At 40.0% G+C, this 25,479-nt stretch overlaps 2 protein-coding genes across 13 annotated transcripts; one reads left to right on the plus strand and one right to left on the minus strand.

The window, feature by feature from the left end:
- Positions 1-235: 235 nt before the first annotated feature.
- agfg1a (ArfGAP with FG repeats 1a) lies at positions 236-22,713 on the plus strand. 12 transcript variants are annotated; one of them, XM_026192308.2, is made up of 15 exons: positions 236-642; positions 5,630-5,723; positions 7,534-7,649; positions 8,444-8,609; positions 9,409-9,571; positions 10,162-10,230; positions 10,569-10,688; positions 11,716-11,787; positions 13,194-13,409; positions 14,433-14,607; positions 14,760-14,839; positions 15,275-15,379; positions 17,725-17,907; positions 18,156-18,250; positions 21,876-22,713. In XM_026192308.2, the coding sequence occupies exons 1-15, from the start codon at positions 476-478 to the stop codon at positions 21,933-21,935; spliced, it is 1,881 nt and encodes a 626-aa protein (XP_026048093.1). In that variant the 5' UTR covers positions 236-475; the 3' UTR covers positions 21,936-22,713. The 12 variants fall into 12 exon arrangements, with proteins under 12 accessions (XP_026048093.1, XP_026048095.1, XP_026048096.1 ...); XM_026192310.2 differs by having other exon boundaries at positions 17,725-17,877; XM_026192311.2 differs by having other exon boundaries at positions 11,716-11,748.
- A 24-nt stretch (positions 22,714-22,737) lies between these two features.
- Positions 22,738-25,479, minus strand: slc19a3a (solute carrier family 19 member 3a). The gene is given in 8 exon segments (XM_026192318.2): positions 22,738-22,983; positions 22,986-23,051; positions 23,143-23,284; positions 23,434-23,626; positions 23,755-23,833; positions 24,082-24,565; positions 24,648-24,883; positions 25,198-25,479. Coding segments are annotated over 8 exon segments (1,398 nt in total). The 5' UTR covers positions 25,345-25,479; the 3' UTR covers positions 22,738-22,932.

Genomic DNA, 25,479 nt, shown 5'->3' on the forward strand with positions numbered 1-25,479 from the left:
GATAAAGTAACTCACATAGCCGCTAACTGCCACAATCTTTAAATTGTGTTGTTGATGCCGTTAAAATGCCTGCAGCGTGCAGCGCATACGACACAGTTAATGCCAACTTAAATAAAATTAGATTAAAAATAATAGCCTCCATCTGTAGTGGATATCTTTGACTGATGAGTTTAATGGGCTCACGTTTGGCCTTGAGTCATGAAGACTCGCTGTGGCTGCATAACGGGATTTAAGCGAAGGCGGAAGTAGATGGCAGCATAGCTCTTGTCCCGTTAGCTAGCGCCAGGTCCATCGCCTGAAAACTCCTTGTTCGAGGAGACGCGAGGCCGCCCTGACAACAGACCCACCTAGCGATTCACTCTGTCTTTACGAGTCGACAACCATTAAAAAGAAGAAAGCACAGCTCTTTTAGTTTTAGCTAGCTAGCTTTCCGTCTCTCACGGTTTTATTCAACCCCCGCTATAGATTCTTTACCATGGCGGCGAGTGCGAAGAGAAAACAGGAGGAGAAACACCTGAAGATGCTGAGAGAAATGACGAGTTTGCCTCCCAACAGAAAGTGCTTTGACTGCGACCAGCGAGGCCCGACCTACGCCAACATGACTGTGGGTTCCTTCGTCTGTACCTCCTGCTCTGGCATCCTGTAAGTATTAAGTTGCACAGTGACCTTAGCTTAGACATGGCGCACACGATATTAATGCGCTTCGGCTACACGGGGTAAACCCAGCCAGTTAGTCAAATAGTAGCACTAGCTACCGTCAGATGGGGAACTAGAAAAGACGGAGGTAGTGTGAGTTTAGCTGTTTTGACATTGCAGTGTGGTGCGTTGGGCGGGGTGCATAGAGGTGTCAGGCGAGCGCACCAACCAGCCGAGATGCTAGCTAACGTTAGCATCCAGTGTTAGCAAGTGAACTTATCTGACACTTGCAAGCTAGGTCCACAGATAAGCCAGCTGCTGCTGCTTCCAGCTGCCGGTAACGTTAGGAAGCACCACCTAGTAACTGAGCCGGTCCGCCCTGTGGAGCCATATGTTTGAGTCACTTAACCGCATTTTCGCTGCAAACGTGATGGTCGACACTTGGCAGAGCGAAAGTCGTGTTATCTTAAGGCGCGACTGAGATAAATGTAAAATCTGTTATCAATTGTGCGAAGTTCACTCATCTATTTTGTGTTTTCGAATTATTTATCCTCTGGCATAACATCGCAGCTCGAATTAGAGCTGACAACGCAGTTGATCAAAAGCTTTTTTTCTCTCCGTGTATCTGCAGTTTACCTCCTACGACGGCTCTGAAGCCCATGCATTCACAAGCATTGTAGTTTCATTGTAGCAGAGTGGAGGGTTTTATTTGTAATTTTTTTTTTATTAAAATCTTTGTGCAGTTGTGTGATAAGCATTTTTTTTTTAGCTTGGGATTAGTGGAGCACTCCGCTTCTTCTTATTTTGCCACACACACACACATACGTCTCAGCTCAGCTGTCATATTTCCTTCTTGCATGTTGTATGATGCTGGATACATTCAGAAAGAAAATGGTTTAATGCAATAATAACAAATCACTTCGTCACTCAGTTTTACATCAGTTTAGTGGTAAATGGGGCAAAAGATGTACAACATGGAGGAAGTGTTTCCCTCTCACTGCCCGTGTTGCACTAATCATTCTCAATACTCTGCAGTAATCGACCTTTCAGACTGCACTGACATGTAGTTCACTGAGAAACAACACACACATGAAATGCTAAAATAAATTATAAGTGCTATCATCATCACCCATAAAGACACAAATACTTGAATTAGATCTGCATGCACCTTTTATACAGATCACCTTGCCATTTTCTGTTCATGAATAATTATCATTCTAAAAATGTTGTAGGTAAAAGGTAAGGTTTTTATTGCTTAGTAAATGCCCACTGACCAGGTTTGAGTTAATGTAGCTTAGCTTTGGTGAGCATTAGATAAATTACATGCTGGCTGATACTTTCCCTTTGTTTACCGCCACCAGTGGGTGTTTCTGTGGGGACGCCGCTGTGTATTTCCCATGTGCTTGCCCTATTGCTTTAAATCCTGTAATAAGAGCTAATTAAGTTCATTTTTTTTTAGCTTGAGATCTCTGTTCTAAACCTTATATCCTTTCTTTTTTGTCTTTCTCGCTGACTTTTGGTTAGATAAAGGTCACATTCAAGGAAAATCTTTCTGTTGGAAGAGTGTGGGGCTGAAAGCATAGATGTCTGTATGATATGCGCAGGAAGCTTGATCTGATTTTTAGGTTCAGGAAGTGGTGTGGCCCCACTGTGCTGCTACATCAGCAGCATGTGATGTTGTGTATGTGAGCAACAGGAAGTGGCTGTGAGGTCACGTTGGAATTATGAGTAGTTAAAATTCATGCGCAGACTTGATAATTTCAATCACTGTCTTGGCTTATTATGCCAATTTTCTGAATAACCATCGTGTTTTCTTTATTTTGTCCAAATAAACCAAAGCAAACTCATCCAACATTACAGGTGGCTTTTTAATTCCTTTTTCTTTTAAGATTAACACTGTTGACTTTCTCTGGAGTGATGGAGAGTTCACAACAACTTACTTCTTAATAACCTTCTTCCTCCCGTAGCTGTAGTTGTTTAAAGGGTGGGGTTGGAATTTGCTATATAAACACATTCCTCATGATGGTGGAGCCTTTCCCAGGAGGAACGCCAATCGATGTCTTACTAGAGATTTGCTCATGACGGGAAGTAACCCCACTTGACCTATGTGTTCCTGAGTAATCAGAGTTGGGAAGGTGTCACAGACACCAAATGTGCTGATACATGATCTGATCAATGGCTAGTTACCAGAAATGACTCTAATATAACCCTGACATTTGATTTCTCAACAATGGTGTGGAATCTGTGAAACAGGGATGGGGTGACTAAATTAGTAAGTCACTAAATTAGGAATGGGTATTTTCTGTTGTATGAGACGCTTAATAACAGTACTGTTAAAAGACTAAAATATCGTTTTTTGCAGGGATCTAAAGCAGTGAAATGAAGTGTGTGGACTTTCCTCTCTTTGGAGACTTTGTGTTGCCAGTTTCTCTTACCCTGAGGCAGTTGCAGTATGCAAATGAGCCGAGTTCCCATCTCTGAACTAGTGCAATAGGGACTAGTTCATGATTATTTTACAGTGCAATATGTGGTACTGTTCTCTGACACGTTGTGATAAAAGCAGTTCCTTTATACTGTGCAGCTACTGATTGTTACTGCAATTTAATTCTCCTGAAAAAGTCACCTTAATATAAATTTTAAAATTTATAGAAGTAACAAAAATGACATTTTCAGAATTAGAACTCCTCAATGGGACCACACTGCTAAGACGTTGATATAATATTTAGACCTCAAGGGCTCTGGAAACCTCTCCCTCTATCTGACCTAGTTTAATCTTCGTAAGACTAGAATTTGGTCACTTATCTTCCTCAGGGAGCTGGAAAAACTTATCCAGTTTAAAAACAATTCGTTTTTTGTTTTTGTCCGTTCCTCTCTACAGTGCAGTATCAGGGGACCATTTTAGTTTTTAATACTCTGTTTTAGGGATTTGTAATGTCCTTCTACTTTAGTGTGACGTGGTTCTGCTGTGATTGGTCCGTGTGTATATTTTTGTAAGCCTAACACAAAGCACTAGTAAATGATTAAAAACTAAAAGTGCACTGCTTAAACATTAGTCATGTACGTGGCAGTCTCAGCATTTGTATGAAGGGAAAGCAAAACCCCCACACATTTTCATGCAATCTTTTCCACATTGACATAAAATTATGTTATTTCTTTTAGATCATTATGTTCTTAAATGTGAACCGACAGGTCTTTTGGGTGTTCACAAACAGCACGAATTAGCTAAACTGTAGCTTCTGTACTCTGTACCAGATAGCAGTGAATGTTTTTTTTGATTAAAGTCAATCCACTGACTGACGGATGTATTGAGAAAAAGGTTTAATGACAACAAGTTCTGTTAGAGGTAACAGCAGTGAATAATTTAACAGGCCCGTCTAGTATTTCAATGCCTTCAGCATCTGACTGCTCTGTGTATAACATCGTGTTTGTAAGCCACAGAAAGTTGATCCTGTTCACCTGGACGTAGCGTTTTCAGTGGCAGAAACATTTCGTCACTTATCCAAGTGACTTCTTCAGTTTGTAAACTTCATACAAAACTTTTCTTGTTATAAAGATGCAGGGGAAACATGCAAAACTCTTGGTAGTTCTTGTAGATGATAAAGCAGGAGTTCAAGTATTTAAAAACACTTGAATTAAGAGTTCTTTGTATATTATCCACAATCAAAAAACTAACTTTGCTTTAATTGTGTGTTCCTAAATGTTAATACCATGTCATTATGTCTCTGTAGCATGTTACTGTGTTTGAGATTAAAACTGAGGTTGATAAAAGCTGTTTTAATCATTTATATCTGTCCACCATACCTGTAAATACGTCTATTGTATAATGGGGCTTTGAGTGCTGTCGGAATGCTTCCTTTAACACATCTGTGTTATGGCTGATTAAATCCACTATCCATGTCCATAAGCGAGTGTATCTGTTGTGCTCCTGACATGCTGATGGCTGCAAAGGGAAACGGAAGGAAAAGATGCCTGTGGCCACTGTTGGCACAGTGTAATGGCTATCCTAATGATATTTGCTGATGATGGCTGTTTGAGTTTACTCACTGCTCACCACTTTCTCTGCTTTTAAAGGCATTTGAAGTTGCAGTCCAATTTATAATTTTAGTTACTTTCTGAAGACTGGTTAACAGCAAAGGTTAATGTAAGCAACTAGAAGCACAGATCCTTTTTTATAGAATTGAAGATTTATTTATTTATTTCAATATGTTTTATGTGTTGACAAGTACTTTTGTTAACTCGCAGTTAAAGTGGTCTTCACGCATGGTAAATGTTCTGTGGTCACCTTCTCACAAAAACAGGTGGTGACCGTGCCAGTCAGCACGACATCAGTTTTCACCTGTAAGCGATTCGAGGAAAACGTGCTCAGACAATCAGGCCTGGAGCTTAATAATAGACAAATGATTGCTCTTTTCAACTCCTACCATAACCAGGCATTTTTAATTTGGGCCATTGTGGCATTGACTGTGTGACCTTCTAAGGAAAGTGAGCCAGGCTTGTGTGGTCTAATGGGTGTTACTCCATAATTGAAGTTTCTATATTAAGGAAGATTGTTCATTCTTTTAATGTTTGGACAGTCTCAGTTCAGTCAGTGTAAGTGAAGAGAGTTTCACCCACTTCCTCTGGTTATTGTACTCCCTTTCTTTTTCTGTCAGTATGTCTCTCTGTCATTATTTGTCTCTTTCATTTCTCTCTATAATCATGACTTCTTATCCTCAGTTACTCACTTGTCCTAAGTCTCTCTCTCTCTCTCTCTCTCTCTCTCTCTCTCACACACACACACACACACACACACACACACACACACACACACACACACACACACACACACACACACACACACACACACACACACACACACACACACACACACCAGCAACCATTCAGCTAATTAAATGGTCCCATCCTGAGAGGTGGGCTCTGGAGTGTATCAAGATGAGGTTTTCATGTATGTTGTCTTCAAATTAAATTGACCCTTGTTTCTATTTTTCCATAGACGAGGACTGAATCCACCCCACAGAGTCAAGTCCATCTCCATGACAACCTTCACGCAACAGGAAATAGAGTTCTTACAGAAACATGGCAATGAGGTAGGAACGGCAATTCGGCCCTGTCAATTAATAAAGTTAGAAATTAAGCCCGAGGTCAACCTTCCCACTGCTTTCCTTTCTGACTAGTTAGATTAGCTTTTGGTTGAGCCATCATTGTTTGTCCTTGTCTATTCAATATTTAATAGACAGGTTGGCATAAAGTCAGCCTCTAAAAATCTTGAAATGGGCTGTGTCTGTTGTGAAAGTTCTGCTTTAGTGTTTGTATTTAAGTAGCCTGTTGCACATATGCTTGATAGGCACGCTTGAAATTCATGCGGACTATTATCATTTTACTGCGGTAGAAAGTTTTATAAAACAAACTCTAGATTAAAAAGTGCATGCTACTTTCCGACAACAAAAATTGTTGTAAGGCAAATGTTTTGTCAGTTTAATACAGGTGTTGTGTCACACTTTTATTGAATAGACAGGTCAAGAATTTCATGCATTATACTGGCACCTATTTACTTATGAGAAGTATAAACAATCGACCAGTTGCACTGTGCAAAATACCGAAGGGACGAGATATTTCGAGTAAACAGAGTACGAAATAGTGCAGTGCCACCCACGAAGGACAGTCTATTAAAGGATGTGGCAAAGTGGCATGGAAAGCAGACATGAAGGAGACTCAAGGTTGGAGCTGATGCATATACGCTTGAAGGCTGGTCTATAAATACTGCCTGTAAGTTACCTTTCTGTCTTCATAGAGCGCACTTGACAAACACTGAGCCGAAGGAGGATTTAATTTATGTGGCTGGTGGCTTACCCAACTAAAGTCTATATGGGAAATAATGTTATAAACTGTTGGTCATAAATTGGTGCCCAGTCCCAGTGTTTTCCTGTTTAAAGCAGTGTTTTTCTCACAAAGTATTTATTTTGACAACACCTAGATAATATTAATAGCTGCCCAAGTATAGTTGGTAACTCATATCAGCACAGAGTTTTTGTTTTGTTTGTTTTTATTATGTTTTATCCAGGAGAACAATGCCATCCACAACTGATCTACTTCTAGACATCCTGAAAGTCCAGTTGTGACTATTCAGCTTGCACCAGCCGTCCCCATGTCATTGTTTCTTTCTTTTTGGCTCATTTGCCGGGTTGTCATTGTGGTGGTCCTTAATAATGATGCACCGCCCCAAGGCTCATCCTGAAGTTAGACCTACTACAGCTTTACTGTCTTGAACTGTATGATGACCGGGAGTCTTCTGGTTCCCCCAGAGAGCCACTACCGTGCTGTTATAATGAGGTCACTGTGTCTGGAAACAGAAATAAGACCACTGCAGTCTAAGATGCATAAAATATATTATTTTGCAATTTATTTAAGGCAATATGTACACCAAACATGTTTGTTCTCCAATATTTTTACAGAAAAATAAAGTGGATCTTTTGGAATAGCTTGTTTTGGAAAGTCCTGAACTTGAGCAAACTAAAATGGAATAGCCTAAAGCACGTGGTCCACGTGAAGAATTCCACCCTCATCCCAGAGTCAAATGTGTTCAAAGCATGGGATAAAATTCCACCACTCCAATGTGGAATTTTATCCCAAGACAGAAATGCTTTTTTGTACTTATTGCTGCAAAGGTTCACACCAGGGCAGAGGTTCGCAACCCCTTTATCTGTCAGAGGGGGTTTTCTGTTTTGTTTTTTCTTTACTCTGCAACTTTATCTTACATGTGGCTTGTCTTTTTATTTGCTTGTCTATTTTTCCTTTATTGGAACAATTTCATTACTAATAATGACTGATGGCAAAGCTCTGTGCGTGTGTGTGCCGTTTCCTCCAAAAATCCCTTTCTCTAACTCTGTGTGTTCTCAGGTTTGTAAACAGATCTGGCTTGGTCTTTATGATGACAGAACCTCTTCAGTACCAGACTTCAGAGAACCACAGAAAGTCAAGGAGTTCCTACAAGATAAATATGAGAAAAAGAGATGGTATGTCAGTATCATAAGCTTGCTGAGAAAAGATCTTTGTCAGTGTGCATTGTGCAAAGGTTTTTTTTTGTTTTTCTCCCTCTCTCTCTGGCTTGGAATGTTTCACATGTGCCTCATAGCAGTTAGCCTCTAGCAAGCCACCAAATACCCCTCTTGAGATGTACAGAATCTAGGTCATTACAGTAAAGCTGCTCTATATGCAAGACTTAATTGCTCCATGAAGTTATAGGCTTTAATCAACTGAAATATGTATGAGCTTTTTCTAGATGTTCTAGAGCTTCTTTTTTGACTCTGAATAAAATTGTCATTGGTGTTTGTGAAATAAGAACTAGCCAAATGATTACTGTTTTAAGTTTAAAAGTTAGTCACTGATTGTCGCTGATCACTCAGTGATTTAAAAGATAAAAGAAAACAACCAACAAACTGTGATGCATCTTTAACGGCTTCTTGTAAGATTTTTATTTATCCTCTGCATTTTGTTATGACAAATTTGATACACCCAAAGTGTGAATTGGGTAAGCATGGATGTTGTTACAAAACATCAACTCATCCATCTAGTGTTTAGTCTGAAATATGATCAAAATGAGAGCAATGACTAGTGCATGTTTGAACATGCTAGGTTTGCTGCAGACAGGCATTCACGTGGTCTGCTCTGTTGTGCGCACACACAACTTGTAGTGTCTCACTCTTATAAATGGTAGTTTAAAACTAACACTATTTATTTATTTATTTATTTTTTATTTTATTTATTTATTTTAGTGTAAGTAATGCATAAATTGTTGATTGCTTCCAAGGTACGTGCCTCCTGAGCAGGCCAAGGTAGTGGCGTCAGTCCATGCCTCCATCTCTGGCTCCTCAAACAGCAGCACCAGCAGCACCCCAGAGGTTAGACCACTCAAGTCCCTGCTGGGGGAGTCGGCACCGTCTCTACACCTCAACAAGCACACCCCACCAAATCAGGTGAGACTTGCATAGTGTACACACATGCACACAAGTCATCATATGATTAACACATATGTTGGACAGCATAAACCGGTTCTTGTTCAGTGTGCCATATATGCCACATCTAGCAGGGTTGAGGTGAAAATATGTAGTTGTTACTACATATTCTCCCCTCAGGTTGGTCTTTACAATGGTGTGAATATTTACGCTGTTACACTTTCAGCTTTGAACTGGGTTATCAATCGACAGTTAACACTCAGCATTGTTGCCGATGTTAAAATGAAACCTTATGATGGGCTTTAGCGGAAACGATGCTACCAGTTGATGACCTTGTTTACGTTGCTGAATGCTCTGTGGTTCAACACTACCACAGTTACTTAGTAATCCATTTACACACACATCCCTAAATGCTTTACTGACATGTTTACATTGGACTTAATTTGCTAAGTGATTTGCTAATTAAAAAGTATCTCATAGATACAAAGAAAATAACGACTCTTCGCACAAATGCAATGACAGATTTATTGACAACAGGTGCAGTCCAGGATTAGACTGTGAATTGTTTCACAGCAGTATTAAGAAGCCATGTCTTTAAAGACAAAAGCATATTCATCTTGTTTATGATAAATGACCAAATTTGCCCACTGAGATAAGGTTCATCTTTCATCGCTAATGAGACAGTGTCACCACAGTCTGTTTTTTCACGTGGCCTATTATCTCCTCTTTATTAATTTGCATGAAGGCTGTTTAGGAGCTCATTTATACCGGTTTAGTTATTTATTAAATTTTTTTCAAATGCATCTCTTGTCGTCACCAGTCTCCTGTAGTGAGCCGTGGACAAACCCAGCAGCAGCAGCTCCATGACAAGAAATATGACCTCCTCAGTGACTTGGGTGGTGACATCTTTGCTGCCCCGCCCAACATGAATGCAGGCGCCAGCTCCAGTTTTGCTAACTTTGCACACTTCAACAGCCACACAAGTAAGCAACAGACCAATAACACTCATGTTTTTGTTAGTTGCAGTAAGTAATGTAGTTACCACTTTAAAACACTTGTAGGCAAGGTTTGCTTCAACCAGTGTTTTCAAGTTTCACTATTGAAATGTGCATGGCATAGCGTAGCCAGCAAGTTGTCTCTGATGGAGATCCCAACTAGAGTTGGTTAAACTGCCTTTTCAAGAAGGTCACACCAGTATCTAATTTCCCTGGGCATGTACAATGTACATGAAGATAGAAGTCCTCAGCACATATAATCCACAATAAACAACAAAAAAAGCCCCAATTACCAATCTCTTACCAATAAATAACTGCGTTTATAGATATTGGATGTGGGGTGGGCACTTCTCCAGAGGTGGTGTATTTACTACATTAGATGGGATCAGGATGCCACCAGTTTGGAGAAGATGTGAATTTGCTATACATCAGGAGTCATGATGTGCTCTTGGATTGTATCAAAATATATTATAAAATTGCATCAGACAGACAAATTGCCATGGTTACTAGTACTTGTAACATGTGGCTGTTAGCATTTGCTTTCAATTGAGGATAATGTCCTCTCATTTCTCCCTCAGAGCCTTTAAGATTCATCCTTAATGCAAGAACTAAAGTGGCGTTAACACACCTAAAAAACATGCACACAGGTGTGTTAAAATTAATGTGTGTAGTGCTAAGCACACAAGTCCTGCTTTATATTTGGGTGTGCACATGAAGGACTCTTGGGTGTTACTGGGAAATAGTGAATGTCGAGGTATATAAGCTGCTACGCATTTTAAGTTGCACTGCTCTACTACTCTGATTATTCCTCACATTTAACACATCACCCATTGTATTTTATTAGTAGTGTTTAACCCATTGTATTTGTTTTGCAGTCATTCATGTCTTTGGATATTGTATGCATTCATTCATTAATCCATTTTTTCCCCTCACTTTTTTTTTCCTCCATCTGTTTGTCTGTACAACACCTCTACACAACTTCAAGTGGCACAGAATACCAAAGGAGAGGCAGACTTTGCTAATTTTGATGCATTCGGGAACACTTCTGGGTCGACAGGTGGTTTTCCCTCTGCACCCCAAGCACCATTTCAACCCCCAAATACAGGTAGAGCAAGCTGGTTTTACTGGACAAATAACACAACTAAGTCAATAACACAGAGGAACAGGTTTGCTTTATGTACACAGGCAGACATGTAAAAATTTACATAGACAAATAATTTAGTCACACACACACCTCAATGGTAGTCAAAATTTCTCTCACATCATCATTTGTTGGTTTATTTAAACTGTTGTATCACCTCTGTTCCCAAACCTTTACATATGTGTAGTGTTCATTCATTTTTTTGTTCAAATGTAAACATTTCTTTACACCAGAGAGTTGTACGGTTTTCAGATGATCCTGTTTAAAAGAGAGTAAAAGAGACTAAGACGTGAAGTACTGTGTTCAGGAGATTATCCACTGTACCTCACTAGAGACATTTACTGTAAACTTTGCTTTGGGCATACACAAGCTTCATACAGCTTAGCCACATGTCTGAGAAACTAACATTGTTGCGTACTTTTGAGGTTCTAAATTAATGCTGGTGTTGTGCAATAGATGAGCGCTAATCAATACATGCGTTGTTAGCCAAAGCTTTCTCTCTCTCTCTCCTACAGTGTTTCAAAAATACATTGGCAGCTTATTGACACATCCTCTGGCTTATTTTCAGCACTTTGACTCATAAGTCACATACTCTTATTTGAACAGTAGTTACTGCCACAAACTTCACTTCCTGTCAGGAAAATGTTGTACTACAGTGCCCTCTGCTGGAGGTGCATATTGACTCTGTGTGAAGCGGCCTCCTTAGTGTTTATTTTTATTGGAAACATTTTTAAGTGGCTTTCTCACAGATACTGACTGCCTTGCACTGTCTGCCTTCAGCTGTCAAATCTGTCTTACTTGTTTTTTGTTTTGGGTTTTTGTTTTTTTTTTTTTTTTTTTATCCTTTGCTTTAGCAGTATTTGATTTGCTTTGATTTAGCACTTCATAATGTTTACCTCTGGGTTACCTGACATCTTTTCTTTGATTTCTCTGCCATCTTACATTGCTCATTACCCCATTTCTGCCTCCCTCTTTGATTTGTGGCTGCAAGCGTTCACTGTGCTCTCATCCAGCCGCAGTATGGGTGAGTTTGCCACTGCTCTGCCTCTCCAGTGTTCACACAGTAAGTCTCTCTGCGCTTGCCCTCATAACAGCTTTCACTCTCTCACCCATCTTGTATGTGTAGTCATTGTGATCCCAATCCTCTCTGTGTGTGTGTGTGTGTGTGTGTGTGTGTGTGTGTGTGTGTGTGTGTGTGTGTGTGTGTGTGTGTCTCACTATGTTGTTTTTTGTTTGTTTTTTTTTGGTCCATTTATACTAAAATTAACAGCTGATAAAGCTCAGTGGTTAAACATAAGTCTACTAATCTTTGATTGTTGCAATGATTAATATGACCTACTGTGCAAAATAGACCAAAGTGTATAAAAATCCAACAAGGCAACATGAAAAGAGATGATAAGAGGAGATGCATATTTTCCCCTCAAGCAATAATAATATTTTTTTTAATGTGCTTAGCCTCTAGATTTTTATGCAAAAATTACTTCTACAAAAGCTTTTACCCTAGAATCTATTTTTTGTAAACTGTAATGTGGGATGCCTTTAAACTCGGACTCCTTTAGTGTCCCTGACCTAAAACTCATTAAATAACCAATATTTCATAGAAAGCAATGAACTGCTGATTAAAATGCAGCGGTATCGGTGTCATTACTAAAAATTGCCTTCTCTCCCCCTTAGGGTCACAACAACTGTGCTGCGTCCCAGTTAGCTCTGATTGTTTTACCTCGGTGTCCAAAATAATTTATTATTCTGTGTTTGCTTTTAATGGGCTCCATACAAATCTGCTCTTCATGTGCTGCAATTTGGAAATTACTGCTCTGTAGCAAAACCTCAATTTTTCTCTGTAATATGCAGGAATGTGTGAACTGAGGGTTTCCAAGCATTGACATGGCGTGTTGAATTAGTTGCATAAAGATGTCCAGAGTGATTATTTTGCAGTCTGTTGCAGAAAATAGGTAAACATTAAGAGATTAATGTTTCGTTTTGCTCTAACACGTTTAGACCTGCTTGAGTGTGATCGTGTTGATATTACAGCGCTCAGTAAAATCTGCAGGGTTGTTGGCATATTAAAGAGATTTTTTTGGGAGATAGCAACTTGTTTTCTATCTCTCAGTGAATACATTTTGATGAGTTTTGTCTTTAACTTCCTTTCTCCACAGTATCGTGGTGAAGTCGGAAGTATTGGAGTTACACAAGAAAATTGCTGCCCTGCACATGCTCAGCCTCTAACACATATAAGTGCTAATTGTGTGTGCTCTTTTGGTTCATAGGCTAATGAAAAGCCAGCATAGTGCAGTGTAACAAAGGACAGATGTTGCTATCTATCCTTTAGAAGGTGTCCCTTTACCAGCCTGACTCCCAAGTTTACCCTTCATGCAGCTTCTTCTCTCCCTCTCCATCCTGTTTTGTTGTTTCTCAAAACCAACAATTACAGTCCCCCTTATGACTCTTTAATCTCTCTCTTTCATACAGGTAGCGCCTCAGGGGGACTAGCAATCGCCAGTTTTGCAAATTTTGAGAACTTCCCCAAATCGTGTAGTGCTGACTTTGGATCCTTCAGTTCCTCCTCCCAGAGTAACTCCACAGGAGCTGGCAGAGACGTTGTACAGAGTACTAACATTTCTGCCGATAAATACGCAGCCCTGGCTGACCTGGATAACATATTTAGCTCTGCCGAAACAGAGCCAGGTAAACCCTTCATGCCTAGCCTGTTTCATAGATGTCCATTGTAGGGCTAGAGAATGACTGAAAAACAAAAATACAAACTGAAAACTAGGTTTAATTAGGCGCATAGATTTAAGTCCCTATAAGTTTTCTTCTCCTGGCAGGGATAGGCAGTCTCTAAAAAAGGGCTGGTTTACATTTTCTAGCAATTTATACTTGCAGTAGAGGTCAGAAGTTTACATACACTCATCGTGGGCATGAATGTCAAGGTAATTTTGGGCTTTTAGACTAATGACTTAAAAAAATTGCACACGTTTTAATTCGTTTGGGAGGTTATCTAATTCATTTAGGATCAAAATCATAAATATGGACTCAAATATATGCGTACATTCACTTAAATCTTTTAATAAGCAGTGCTAAAGGTTCTATAATCTTTTAACTTGACAAGGCCAAAACCTTTTAACTTCTCGTTACTGATGATTGACTGTAACTGGTAGTTTCTGGCCTCTTTGCCAGCATAAAAAGAATTTGTTTGAGAGCAGCCATTGAATTGACCAATACTCGTATCTTCACTGACTTCCTTGGACTTTGAACAATCCTGCTTCTTAGAACAATGACAAAGAAATGCTCAAAATCCCCAAATTGCCAGGACATTAATTCTTACAGGGAATGTAAACTTCTGATCACGATTGTCTATACCTCAATGTTACTGAACCAGCTGCAAAAAGGCAACTGGACATGACTGAAATGCCTCCTCACTTCTGTGAATGCTATACATCTAGGTTTGACTGAAGCATTTTAATACCACATTATTAGAAGTTTGGTGTTTGAGTATCTGTGAATTGTACTGAGCTGGTTTTTCTCATATAAATATGTATTTTTGGCCTAGAAAATATGCACTTCCTAATGACCTAACATTTATTCCCTATTAGGTTCAGTATGGCAGCTATCTCCGGACCTCTTTGAAAGTTTAACAGCATTTTCTTCTGCATTAAGTGAACTGAGGTAAATTGAACCTGGCTTTCCTTTTATGTACTTCTATTCTAGGAGGTGGTATTCCTGGTGGGGTGAGCTCAGCAGCAGCAGCAGCAGGAGTGGGTGGTTTGCCTCAGAAACAGCCAGCAGGTGGAGACCGCTATGCTGCTCTAGCTGAGCTTGATACAGTCTTCAGCACCTCAGCACCTGCCACCATTGTTTACAATACCACCAGCACCTCACAAGGGTAAGAGACTGCACAAACCAACATAAATCAGACAAATCTTTTTTCTTCATTCTGATGATCAGTGTTCCAGAATACAGTTAGGAAAAGGCCACAGAGTACCTTTCTTTTTGCATCCTTTCCTAAACTTATGTGCTAACGGTGTGTCACTACAGGAGTGTGTTTGGCTCAGAGACGGGGGTGTCAACAGCACAAATACAGCAGGCTGTGCCCAGCATGGCTCAGGGTTTTGGAGGTAAGTGAACTTAAACACGTCTCTGATTTGTTATGGTAACAATGTTCACAAAATTGACACGGTTGTTAGTAATTGTTCATGTTTTACATTTCTAAATAATTTTAGAGTGAGGTTGAGGAAACTGAGACAATCACCAAGAGATTTGGCAGTTTCATTTTGTACAACTTGCGTACTTAAATGATGATTCTTAAAGCATCATAACTTTATCATAACTTAAAACTTAATTTGGCAAGAATCAGCCTAGTATGGTCAAGAATTTATTTTTGTTTCATTAACATTAGTTAATTAGTTTGTTGTGATGTATAAAGGACATTGACGTGGAACTGTCAAAACACCCTCTATAAGCTATCTTTAAAAAAGAAAAATGTTTAATGTATTCTTCTGCTTAGGACTTCATGCTAATTAATGTTAATTTGATGCTGTTTTTCCCATCAGCACACCCAACCAATCCATTTGTAGCTCCTGGTGTTGTCCCAGCAGCAGCTCCAACCAACCCATTCCAGTGCAATGGCAGAGCAGCAACTGTTGCAGCTGCAGCAGGTTTGTTTTTGTTGGCTGTGTCTGTGTGTGTTTTGAGAATCACCTTACTCACTTAACACCCTGCTTACTCACTTAGTTTAGTAGTTCAGTTTAACAGTGTGTATAGAAATTAAATGCACTTGTTCAGTCATAAAGTTAGTGTATTAAAAGCTGTCTTTTTTTGCACATTGGAAGTGGCAACCTTTGCCTGTGCTACCTCAGAAGTGATTATATCTCTGACAGTGCCAAACACAGAAAAAGCAACAGGAAAGTGGAGGAGGGCAAAAAGATTGAAAACTACAATTCACTATGGAACTGGTTAGCAAGAGAAGTGTTGCCATTTACTGGTGTGCAGAGATTGATTTTAAAAATAAATCGGTATGGTGAAGAATTTTTAGATTCAGTTGTCTGTCTTATTGTCCTTGGCGTGCTGGACAGGCTTGATGAGGGTTCTTCATTGGCATGGGTATCCTCCCACCTTTGGTAGGTTTGTTTGTGCTAACTGCTTCCCCTTTGCTCTCATGTGCTTTGCTCTGCCAGTGAATGATTTTAGCTGTCACTGAGGAAAATCTCGAAAGACGTAAACACGGCACCACTGAAATAGTCCAATAATCCAGTTACCATTTCATCACAGAGGAACAGAGTGAAGCTGAATGAGAAATGACTAATAACGATAGGTTTGAGGATGGATTCATGTTTCCCAAATATCTGTGGTTTCTGCAGCATGGTCCTCTTCTCGGTTAAAGAATTAAAGGGGAAATATTAAACTTTATTGTTCATTAAACAAAAACTTACACCCTGAGTTATTAATCACGCTAATTACCAGATATGCTTCATTCAATGAATGAATGAAGCCTGTATCACTTTATCAGCTGTAAACTGTGTGTGTGGGTGTTTTCTTTTGTTTTTCTTAAATCACTGATAGAATTGCTTGGTTTTTAGCTGGCTGTCTGACACATTTTGATCCCAGCTGTTGCTCCTGTGTGTTCACCAGAGATCAGACACTGACACTAAACTTACTGATAGGGATGGGTATCGTTTAGGTTTTATCCGATACCGGTGCCAAACCGGTACTTTTGAAACGGTGCTGATGCTTAAATGGTGCTCAAACCGGTGCTTAAAGAATGGAGAACACAAAATTGGTCAAAAATCTCTCATGTTCAGCTGTTTGTTTTTTTTGTTTTGTTTTTTTTTTGTAAAAAGATAACAGTGTTAGCCTTTTCTGCAGCTATAGGGCATATATGGTATCACTCTTGGCTGGAAGCAGTGCTTAAACAATGGGAAAAAAACACAAACTTTGTCCAAAACCTCTCATGTTTAACTGTTTTCCACTTTTTCTTTGGTCATTTTAGCCTTTTTGGCCAGAGTGAAGGGAGTATCTGCCATCAAACAAGAAGACAGCTGCATGTAACTACGACGTGTTGTTAGTTCACCTTACATGCATTAATTTAATAACGTGGTTAGCCTTCTCAACATAAATTACACACCAACAACATTAAGCTACTCACGCAGAGCAGAACAGCTGCTACTGTCATCATCATCCTCATCATTTCTGCTACACTGGCAGGGCTAGGGGCCAGGACTCTCCTCTTCGGGTTTTTGGGGGATATTGCTAACTCCGGGTCCGATAACAGGCAACCCACCCGCAGTAGATGCGCTCGATGTGAGGTCTCGCAGCAAGCTATCAAATACAGCGCATTTCTCGGCGTTTAAAAAAACACTATACGTCGCCAGGTGTTTCATCAGATTTGAGATGTTACCTCCTTTGACAGTATCACAGTATCAGCTTAAAGCACTTGTTGCAGGCTGCTGCGTTTGCATATTTTGCTGTGAAGTACAGCCAGACTTTTGACCGCTTCGCCTTGGGCATTTTTACTCTGTAGCTCTGCTCTAAAATAACGTATGTACCTGGACCCGCCTACTATCCTTGGAAACGTAAAATGATTGGCTAGAATTCAAAGTGTATCACATCTCAGGAAAAAAAGCACCGAAATAAAGCACTGAAATGTGCGCTGCTTTTCGGTCTGGTTACTACCGTTTATGTCAGAACCGGTGCCATCATGGCACCGGATACCGGTACCCATCCCTACTTACTGATGTCTGATTCTGACTCCCTCTTTTCTTTTTTCTACAGCTTGTGTGCAGACACTCTTATTGCATGTGTTTAAACTAGCCAAATAAAAAAACGAAACAAAACTGAGATTCTGACAATCCCAGCACGACACACAATACTGAATTGTAGACGTTTTTGCCCAAAACGAGTCACACTGGGTTACAGAATCGCAGCAATAGATCAAACCAAATTTTGCCTATTATGTGTTGAGCTTTTGTTGGTTCCTAAATGTTGCTGTTCTGCTATTTTGCAGCACCATTTGGCACAGGCTCCATGAGTATGCCAGCTGGATTTGGGAATACTGCAGCCTTCAACCTCCCCACCAGCTTTAGTGGAACGTTCCAGCAACCCTTTCCTGGTCAGGCTCCCTTCCCTCAGCCTCCCGCCTATCCCCAGCAACCCAACGGTGTGTGTCATGTAGACAATAATGGCTATGGTGAGATTTGAGCTGTAGTTGTCAAGTGGTCGTCTATAAAATTTTTCTTCATGTAATATTTGGTTCACTCAATTAACCCTGACGGAAGAGGTCTTATTTGATTTGGTAATATTATTATTATTGTTATTATTGTTTTAATTATATTTATAGCTATATGAAAATAATATAGAGCAAGCTAGATAGATAAATGAGAGAGAGAGAGATCCATGTCCATCATGTAACACTTGAAATCACATTATGTCTTTCAGGTGGAGGATTTCCAGCCTTCGGCCAGGCCAAGTCTGTTGCAACTCCTTTTGGGCAGGCAATGGCAGGACCTATGGTCTCTAGCAACCCTTTTCTGGTTAGTCTGGTGGCTATGTGCTATAGTCTCCTGGATCAGTACTGTGCAAAAATCTTAACTCATCTTTCATTTCTTACAGTGGCTTGTATTCGGCCCCCACAAACATGAATCAATTTTATTGGAATTCCACATGAAAGACCAATACAAAGTGGTGTACACGTGAGAAGTGGAACAAAAATCATGTATGATTCCAAACATTTTTCACAAATAAATAACTGAAAAGTGGGGTGTGCGTAAATATTCAGCCCCCTGAGTCAACACTTTGTAGAACCACATTTTGCTGCAATTACATCAGCCAGTCTTTTAGGGTATATCTCTACCAGCTTTGCATATCTAGAGACTGAAATCCTTGCCCATTCTTCTTTGCAAAACAGCTCCAGCTCAGTCAGATTAGATGGACAGCGTTTGTGAACAGCAGTTTTCAGATCTTGCCAGAGGTTCTCGATTGGATTTAGACCTGGACTTTGGGCCGTTCTAACACATGGATATGTTTTGTTTTAGACCATTCCATTGTTGCCCCCCAAAGGGGGCTGAATAATTACACACACCCCACTTTGCAGTTATTTATTTGTAAAAAATGTTTGGAATCATGTATGATTTTTGTTCCACTTCTCACTTGTACACCACTTTGTATTGGTCTTTCATGTGGAATTCCAATAAAATTGATTAATGTTTGTGGCTGTAATGTGACAAAATGTGGGAAAGTTCAAGGGGGCCGAATACTTTTGCAAGCCACTGTAATATCTTGCTTCTAAGCAGCCTGGCGTTTTCAGTTCAGTTCTTGTGCCTGAACATTTTCAGATGTTTGTTTAAGCCACTTGACCTGTCAATCATTCAAGTATAAAAAAGGTGACTAACTCAATGCATGACCCAGTGTTTCTACACATAGCAGACAACTTGGAAATGAACCAGAACAGATTATTTAGTTGAAAAATGCCAATAAAAACATAGTTTGATAGACATAAAATGGTATGTGTTAGGACAAAAACATAAATAAAGTTTTTTTCTTTCTTTTTTTTTTTAAAATCCAACAAGAGCTGACACAAGACATGAGAGCTGACCCTCATCATTTGACGCTTCAGTTGATCCATCAGAAATAGTCTTAGTGGAAGGGTGGCCGACAAGAAGCCATTCTTCAGGAAGCAGTATGTTCAAAAAACGTCAGGAGAGGGTTCCACTGTGTATACAGACATCTGTAAGACACTGTGGAGACTGGAGCCTACCCCGGCTACCCGTGAGAGGCAGCCAGGCTTTTACAGGGCTAACATGGAGAGACAACCATTCACACTCACACCAATAACTCATGCAAACATGGGGAGAATATGCAAACTCCACACTAGAGCTGGGCGATATGAGATTTTTTCATATCACGATATGTTTTTTTCATTTCAGGCGATAACGATATCTATCACGATATAAGCCAAATAACTATATTTGTAAGATTTAGATGTGCCGTTGCTCACAAGTAAAATGTGAAATAATCAGCAGCTTGTTTTTATTTAAATATTTATTTCCCATAATAAGTTCAACAGGGTAGATGTACTTAAGGAACATGAGACTTTTTCAGATAAATAAAGGCAAATATTGCAAACTACACAAAAGGCAGCCACTAAAGCGTTTAAGTTTCAAAATAGAACAAACAAAACAGACTAAATTGTCAATTCCACTTAGAAACAAAATATTAATTCTAAAAATAAATCTTAGTTTGTTTTACAGAAGAACAGACAAAACTGACTAACTTTTGTCAATATCAAATAAACTGAGAACTAAAAGGAAATTCTCAATCTCTCCTTGTTGTATAGCTGAGCTTTTCAAACAATTTTAACATTTACTTTAGTCTGACAAAAGCCGAATGACGAATTAGCGCTTCCAGTCAGAGACTGAGGCTACGTCCACACGTACACGGGTATTTTTGAAAACGGAGATTTTCCGTTTTCGTTTTAAAAAATAATCCCGTCCACACATAAAGGCAGAAATGAAGGAAAACGCTGCTATGAACATGCCAAAGCAGCAGGTGGCGCTAGATTCCTAACCGTGCAGAAATGTTGGCCAATCAGAAGTCTAGAAGCCTCGGTGGGAAAAAGTAAACAAAGCTGGGGCATAGAAGCAGAACCGAGTCGTATGTGTGGAGGGACAGTAACTGTGTGTATATGTAAGCATTTAAACACTGCAGAGAGTAGAATTAACAGTAACAGTATTGTAGAAATTCATTTCACCGAAACAATAACGTGGCGCACAGTGTGACGCATGCACCAGTTTATTGTATTTCCAGACTTGCTTTCGGCACATTTACAGTGCACGCTACTCTGTTTTTGTCAGACTTGAAATAGCCGAAATACCTTCAAACTACGGAACTTCTATGGCTCTTCCGTTCGACAATCTCTCCGGCATTGGAACCATCATCTGTTTTCTCTTCGGTCACGCTCGGTTGATTTTTCTAGTCGGCACACTCATTTCCTCCATTATGCGCTGGCTGCTTCCCAAACAAACACACGTGCGGCTTGGCACTTGTGCTGTACGTAACAAGTCACGCGACGTGATGCTGCGGCTGTGATTGGTTCGGCTCTGCGCTACTTAATTTGGATTGGCTGACCTTTTTTTTTTTTTTTTTTTTTTTTTTTGAGGACAAGAGCGGCGAGGTCTATCGCGATAGCTTAATTTCTCTATCGAGTCAAAGTTATATCGCGATACATATCGTTATCGTTCTATCGCCTAGCTCTACTCCACACAGATAGTGGAGTCGAACTCAGGACCTTCTGAACCACTTTGCTGCTATATTTGTCACCATGACAATGATCCTAAACACACTGCCAAAAGCAAATCTGAATGGAAAACCACGCAGTGGAACACTATCAGTCATGGATTGGCCTCCTCAGAGCCCGGGCCATAACATTATTGAAGTAGTGTGGAATCATCTTGACAGAAAACAGAACAAAAGTCAGCCGACATCCAAAGAAGAGCTTTGAATGTCCTTCAAGAAGCCTGGAGAACTATTCCTCATGACTAGTTAACGTAATTACTAGAGAGCTGCCAAAGAGGGTTTAGTCTGTGTTGAAGAATAAAGGTGGTGATACAAAATTTTGACTTTGGTATATTAGAACCTGTACAAACAGTTGTTGACTCATGCTGTATTTTCCTGTGTGTCACAGGAAAAGTGTTTCACATTTGAATAACCTCCTGCACCTGTTGATAAGATAGATAAGATAAAGCTTTATTAGTCCCACACATGGGAAATTTGTTGTGTCACAGCAGAAAGTAGACAGTGCAAAGTTTCAGAAAGTAGACAGTGCAAAGTTAGAACAACACAAATGAAAGAAAAAAGGTATAGGAGAAGATAAAAAGAATAAAAAAAACTATATGCAATAGAATAAAATACTACGAGGTGGCTCGAGACTTTTGCACAGCACTTTTGATCTGTGTTTGACACAAAAATAAATAAAGAGACTTCAGTTCTTTGTGTAGATTTTATTGTGAGGGATGGCTTTGGTTTTTGTTTTTTGTTTTTTGAATAACCAGCTCATTGCTCTGGTGAACAGCCATATAGCTAGCATACTTTCTTCTCAGTTAACACTGGACAAGAACCTTAGTACATAGTCTAAATGCGTGCTTCCCTTTTTCGTTCTAGGGTGCGGGTCCACCTGCGCAGTATCCAGCTGGAGGCTCTTCCACAAACCCCTTCTTATAGCGGTCCATCATGTCAGCTGCACTACAGGGTCAACAACTGGCACGCTTGCATCTATTGCACTGTTTTTGTTTCACAAGTAGCTTTAAAAACACAATGTTTGTAAGAATTTGTATTTTCTATCGCGGTTTGTCATAAATGGAACAATATGCGACACAGTCGTGCTGACACTGTCGAAGGCTACAAAACAGTGATGGTGTGTGCAGAGGGGGAGGTCGATGCCCTCCCCTTTATTTAACCTGTGAACTAGCCTGGCCTCTACTGAGCCACAATGTATAATCGAACTGGTTGAAAACTAAGTTATTGCATACAGTATATCCCATTCATTATGCTGCAATTCTGTACATTTTTTTTCTTTTAGGAAATTAGCTCTTTGTGCATATCAGTATTTGTATCTAACACACAGAATTTGCTAAGACAGAACTGTTGCTTTGAAAAGCTAATGGGTACTGCCAGTTACTGTATTTGTAAAGAACCAAACTATTTGTGCAGGACCCTTTTAGATAAACTGTTCTCACTAAGGAAATGAATATATTCTGTTGTCAAGGTGGGGTTAGGGTTAGGAGGAGGACTGAATGCTACATCAGGGATGGGTGGGGTGGGGGGCTCGTTTCTCTGTTGTCTCCGCCCTGCTGACAGAGTTGCAACACTTCAAATGACAGTCAGAAGAAATGGCTGATGAACTGAAAACCACTTACTTGCATTGTGTATTAAAAAAGTTTAAGTTAAGGTGTAAATATATACAGTATATATATTAAAATGAATTTTAAGTAAAAAGAAACGACCAAAGCATTCATTTATATGAATGTGTGAAACATTCTTTTATTGTTTTTGTACAAAAAAATGATTTCTATTCATCATGTTGAAGTAAGTAATTTAAAGACTTTTTTTCTGCTACTTATGAACTAATGTGAGGTCAATTTAGGGATGGGAAACCATAAGTGATACACTATAACGCTCTATACGTGTTCAGAATCTGTGTTCTTCGCTGCCTGGAGTTTCATCTTTGTCTGGAGGAATTGTCTCTTTTCTGCTTCTTTGTGCTCTCCAAATACTGAACAGACCCCGAAGTAAAAAAACAACAGAGATAACCAAGAAGTAGCTGGAATACACGGTGAACTGCAAAGAAGAGTACATGTTTAAAAGGTTAATGACGCTAATGGACAAATAAACAGTGCTGCTGTACATATTTTGTGATCTGATGGCTTACCTGGGGAATGATGGCCAGGCCTAGCCCTCTACTGTCAACTACAACAGACGTGATAATCGTCTGTAGAGCCAGTGCTCCAAAGGTATTTGCCCCAAAGACTAGTGCATATCTTTCCATTGAGAGATCAGCTGCAATCTGATACCTGCAAGCATAGAATTTGTCTTAATCTAAAGGTTGGGGAGGGTTTTTTTATTTTTTTATTTTTTTTTAGCTTTTTTGCTCTTATATCTGCAATAAAAATCAAACTAAACTGTGGTAAAGTATAACCCTGATGTGACTTGACACTCTTACATTGCTATAGTTATCAGCATCATGTACAGTGACTTGAAAACGACGTAACCGCTGTAGCAGACCCAAATGTTGCCAGTGAAAGTCATGAGGAACAGTGAAGCTGCACTCAGTCCAGAGAAACCACCCAGGGCCAGCTCTCCCCACTGCTCCCATCTTACCTCAGTAAAGCCTATCCCGTAGGCAGTGGCTGCACCTGGAAAGCATGTACACGTGGGATAAGACAAATTAGGACAGCTGATTAGGTACTGAGAAATCTTATGTGTCCCTGATAACTTCCATTTGATTTAGGGAGGGGGGGAAATGCCATCTAATGTTGCTTACTTAAGAGGTTTGAGACTGCCTCCACGCCTCCGTTGTAAATGCTGAAGTTCTGAGAAGGCTGCACATGCTCCCACAGCACCTGCGCAGTATGGTGTGGGTATCATTAAGTTGTTCAAGGATATGTGTGTGTTTAATTATTTCTGTTTAAAATATATATCTAAAATGCCTTTTATTAACACAAGAGAAGGCTTCAGCAACTACAAGGCACTACTTGTTCACTGCAGGTAAACCCATCGTAAAGCAGCCCCCAGTAGCAATTTGGATTGCTGCAGTGATTCAGATGCTTTTACAGCTCACATTTTTGTTTATGCTGCCTTCATAACTGACCTGCACATAGTTGACAGTCTGGTTATACCCACAGGTAGCCATTGCCCACCACACAGACCAGTAGAGCAGCTGTCTAGAGGAATAGCAGTGGCGGAAATCCCTCCACAGCTGGAGGAGGACTTGGCCGCAACTCTGCGTAACGATAGATTCCTCAAGCTTCTCAGCATCAGGCTCTCCTTCTCCACTCTCCACCATTTCACCTCCTCCATTTTCCAGTGATGCATTTATTGTGTTTGACTGTTCTGCTGCAGTCTGTCTCCCACGTCTTTGATGAAAGAACATGCTCTTCTGTGGCACTGGCAAGAAGAAGGAAGTGAGGAGAGCGATGGCAGTGAGAACCAGAGTGAACACCAGGATGTTGTTGTATGACATGAGGTCGAAGCTGACAAGCAGCTGACCCAACACGGAGCCCACTGTATACCCCAGGAGCTGGACACTGCGGCTGTAAGAGGTGGCCTTCCGGTATCTCTTCAAATCTATTACACTGTAATAAAGAGCATATTCAAAATGTCAAGTCTCCCATGAGCAATGCTAAAAATCCAAATCTGTGAGATGTACTACATGACCTGTAAATGTAGGAGAAGTAGGCTATGTCGCTGGCTGTCACGACTCCGTAAAAGAACTGCGTAGCCTGCATGGCTGGCACACTTGCTGTCCACAGCAGCAGTGCTGTGGTGATGAAGAGCATAACACACTGAAACACCACTACAGGCATGTAACGCAGCCAGTCAGTGAGAAGGAACACCGGCACTAGTACGGACAGATAGGAGTATGTCCACACTGGGAAAATTTGATTGTTGACCTGTCAGGGAAAAACTCATCAAAGGCAGGAAATGCATGACTTTATAGCAAATGATTAAAGGTTTCAGAATCTTGATTGGATTTCTATCACTTAGATTTTTTATTTTTATTTTTTTAAAGATGCCGGTTATCTCTCTGCTATGAATCACCAGCTTGTGTGTGCATGTGTGTGTGGTTATTTGTAATTGCAGCATGTACAAAAGAGAAAGTTACCAACTTTTTCACCATAAGGACCGAAAAACTGAAAATAATTTCTTTTCTAAGTCTGTTTTGATTGAATTACACTATAGCCTTTCTAGCATATGTCATATATACCTGCTCAGTTGTCAGATTCTTATCTGGTCCTGTCAAAAATGGGATGAGAAAAGGCTCCAGTGGTTTAACTGTGCTGAAGAATCCATAAATGCAAAGCAGAATAGTGGGATACTTCCAGTCTGATCTCCACTTCTTCACTGCCTCCATGTTGGCTTTCCTGTTTCATGTGTAAGTGTGTGATGGGGGAAAAATACCTCACAACTCTCTAGGCATTTTGTTAATCAGCAACCTGGTCAAAGAGCAACACAATCTTGGTGACACTCGAGCACAAGCTGAGATAAA

This window comes from Astatotilapia calliptera, chromosome 14, assembly GCF_964374335.1.
Source record: "Astatotilapia calliptera chromosome 14, fAstCal68.1, whole genome shotgun sequence".
Taxonomy (NCBI): Eukaryota; Metazoa; Chordata; class Actinopteri; order Cichliformes; family Cichlidae; genus Astatotilapia; species Astatotilapia calliptera.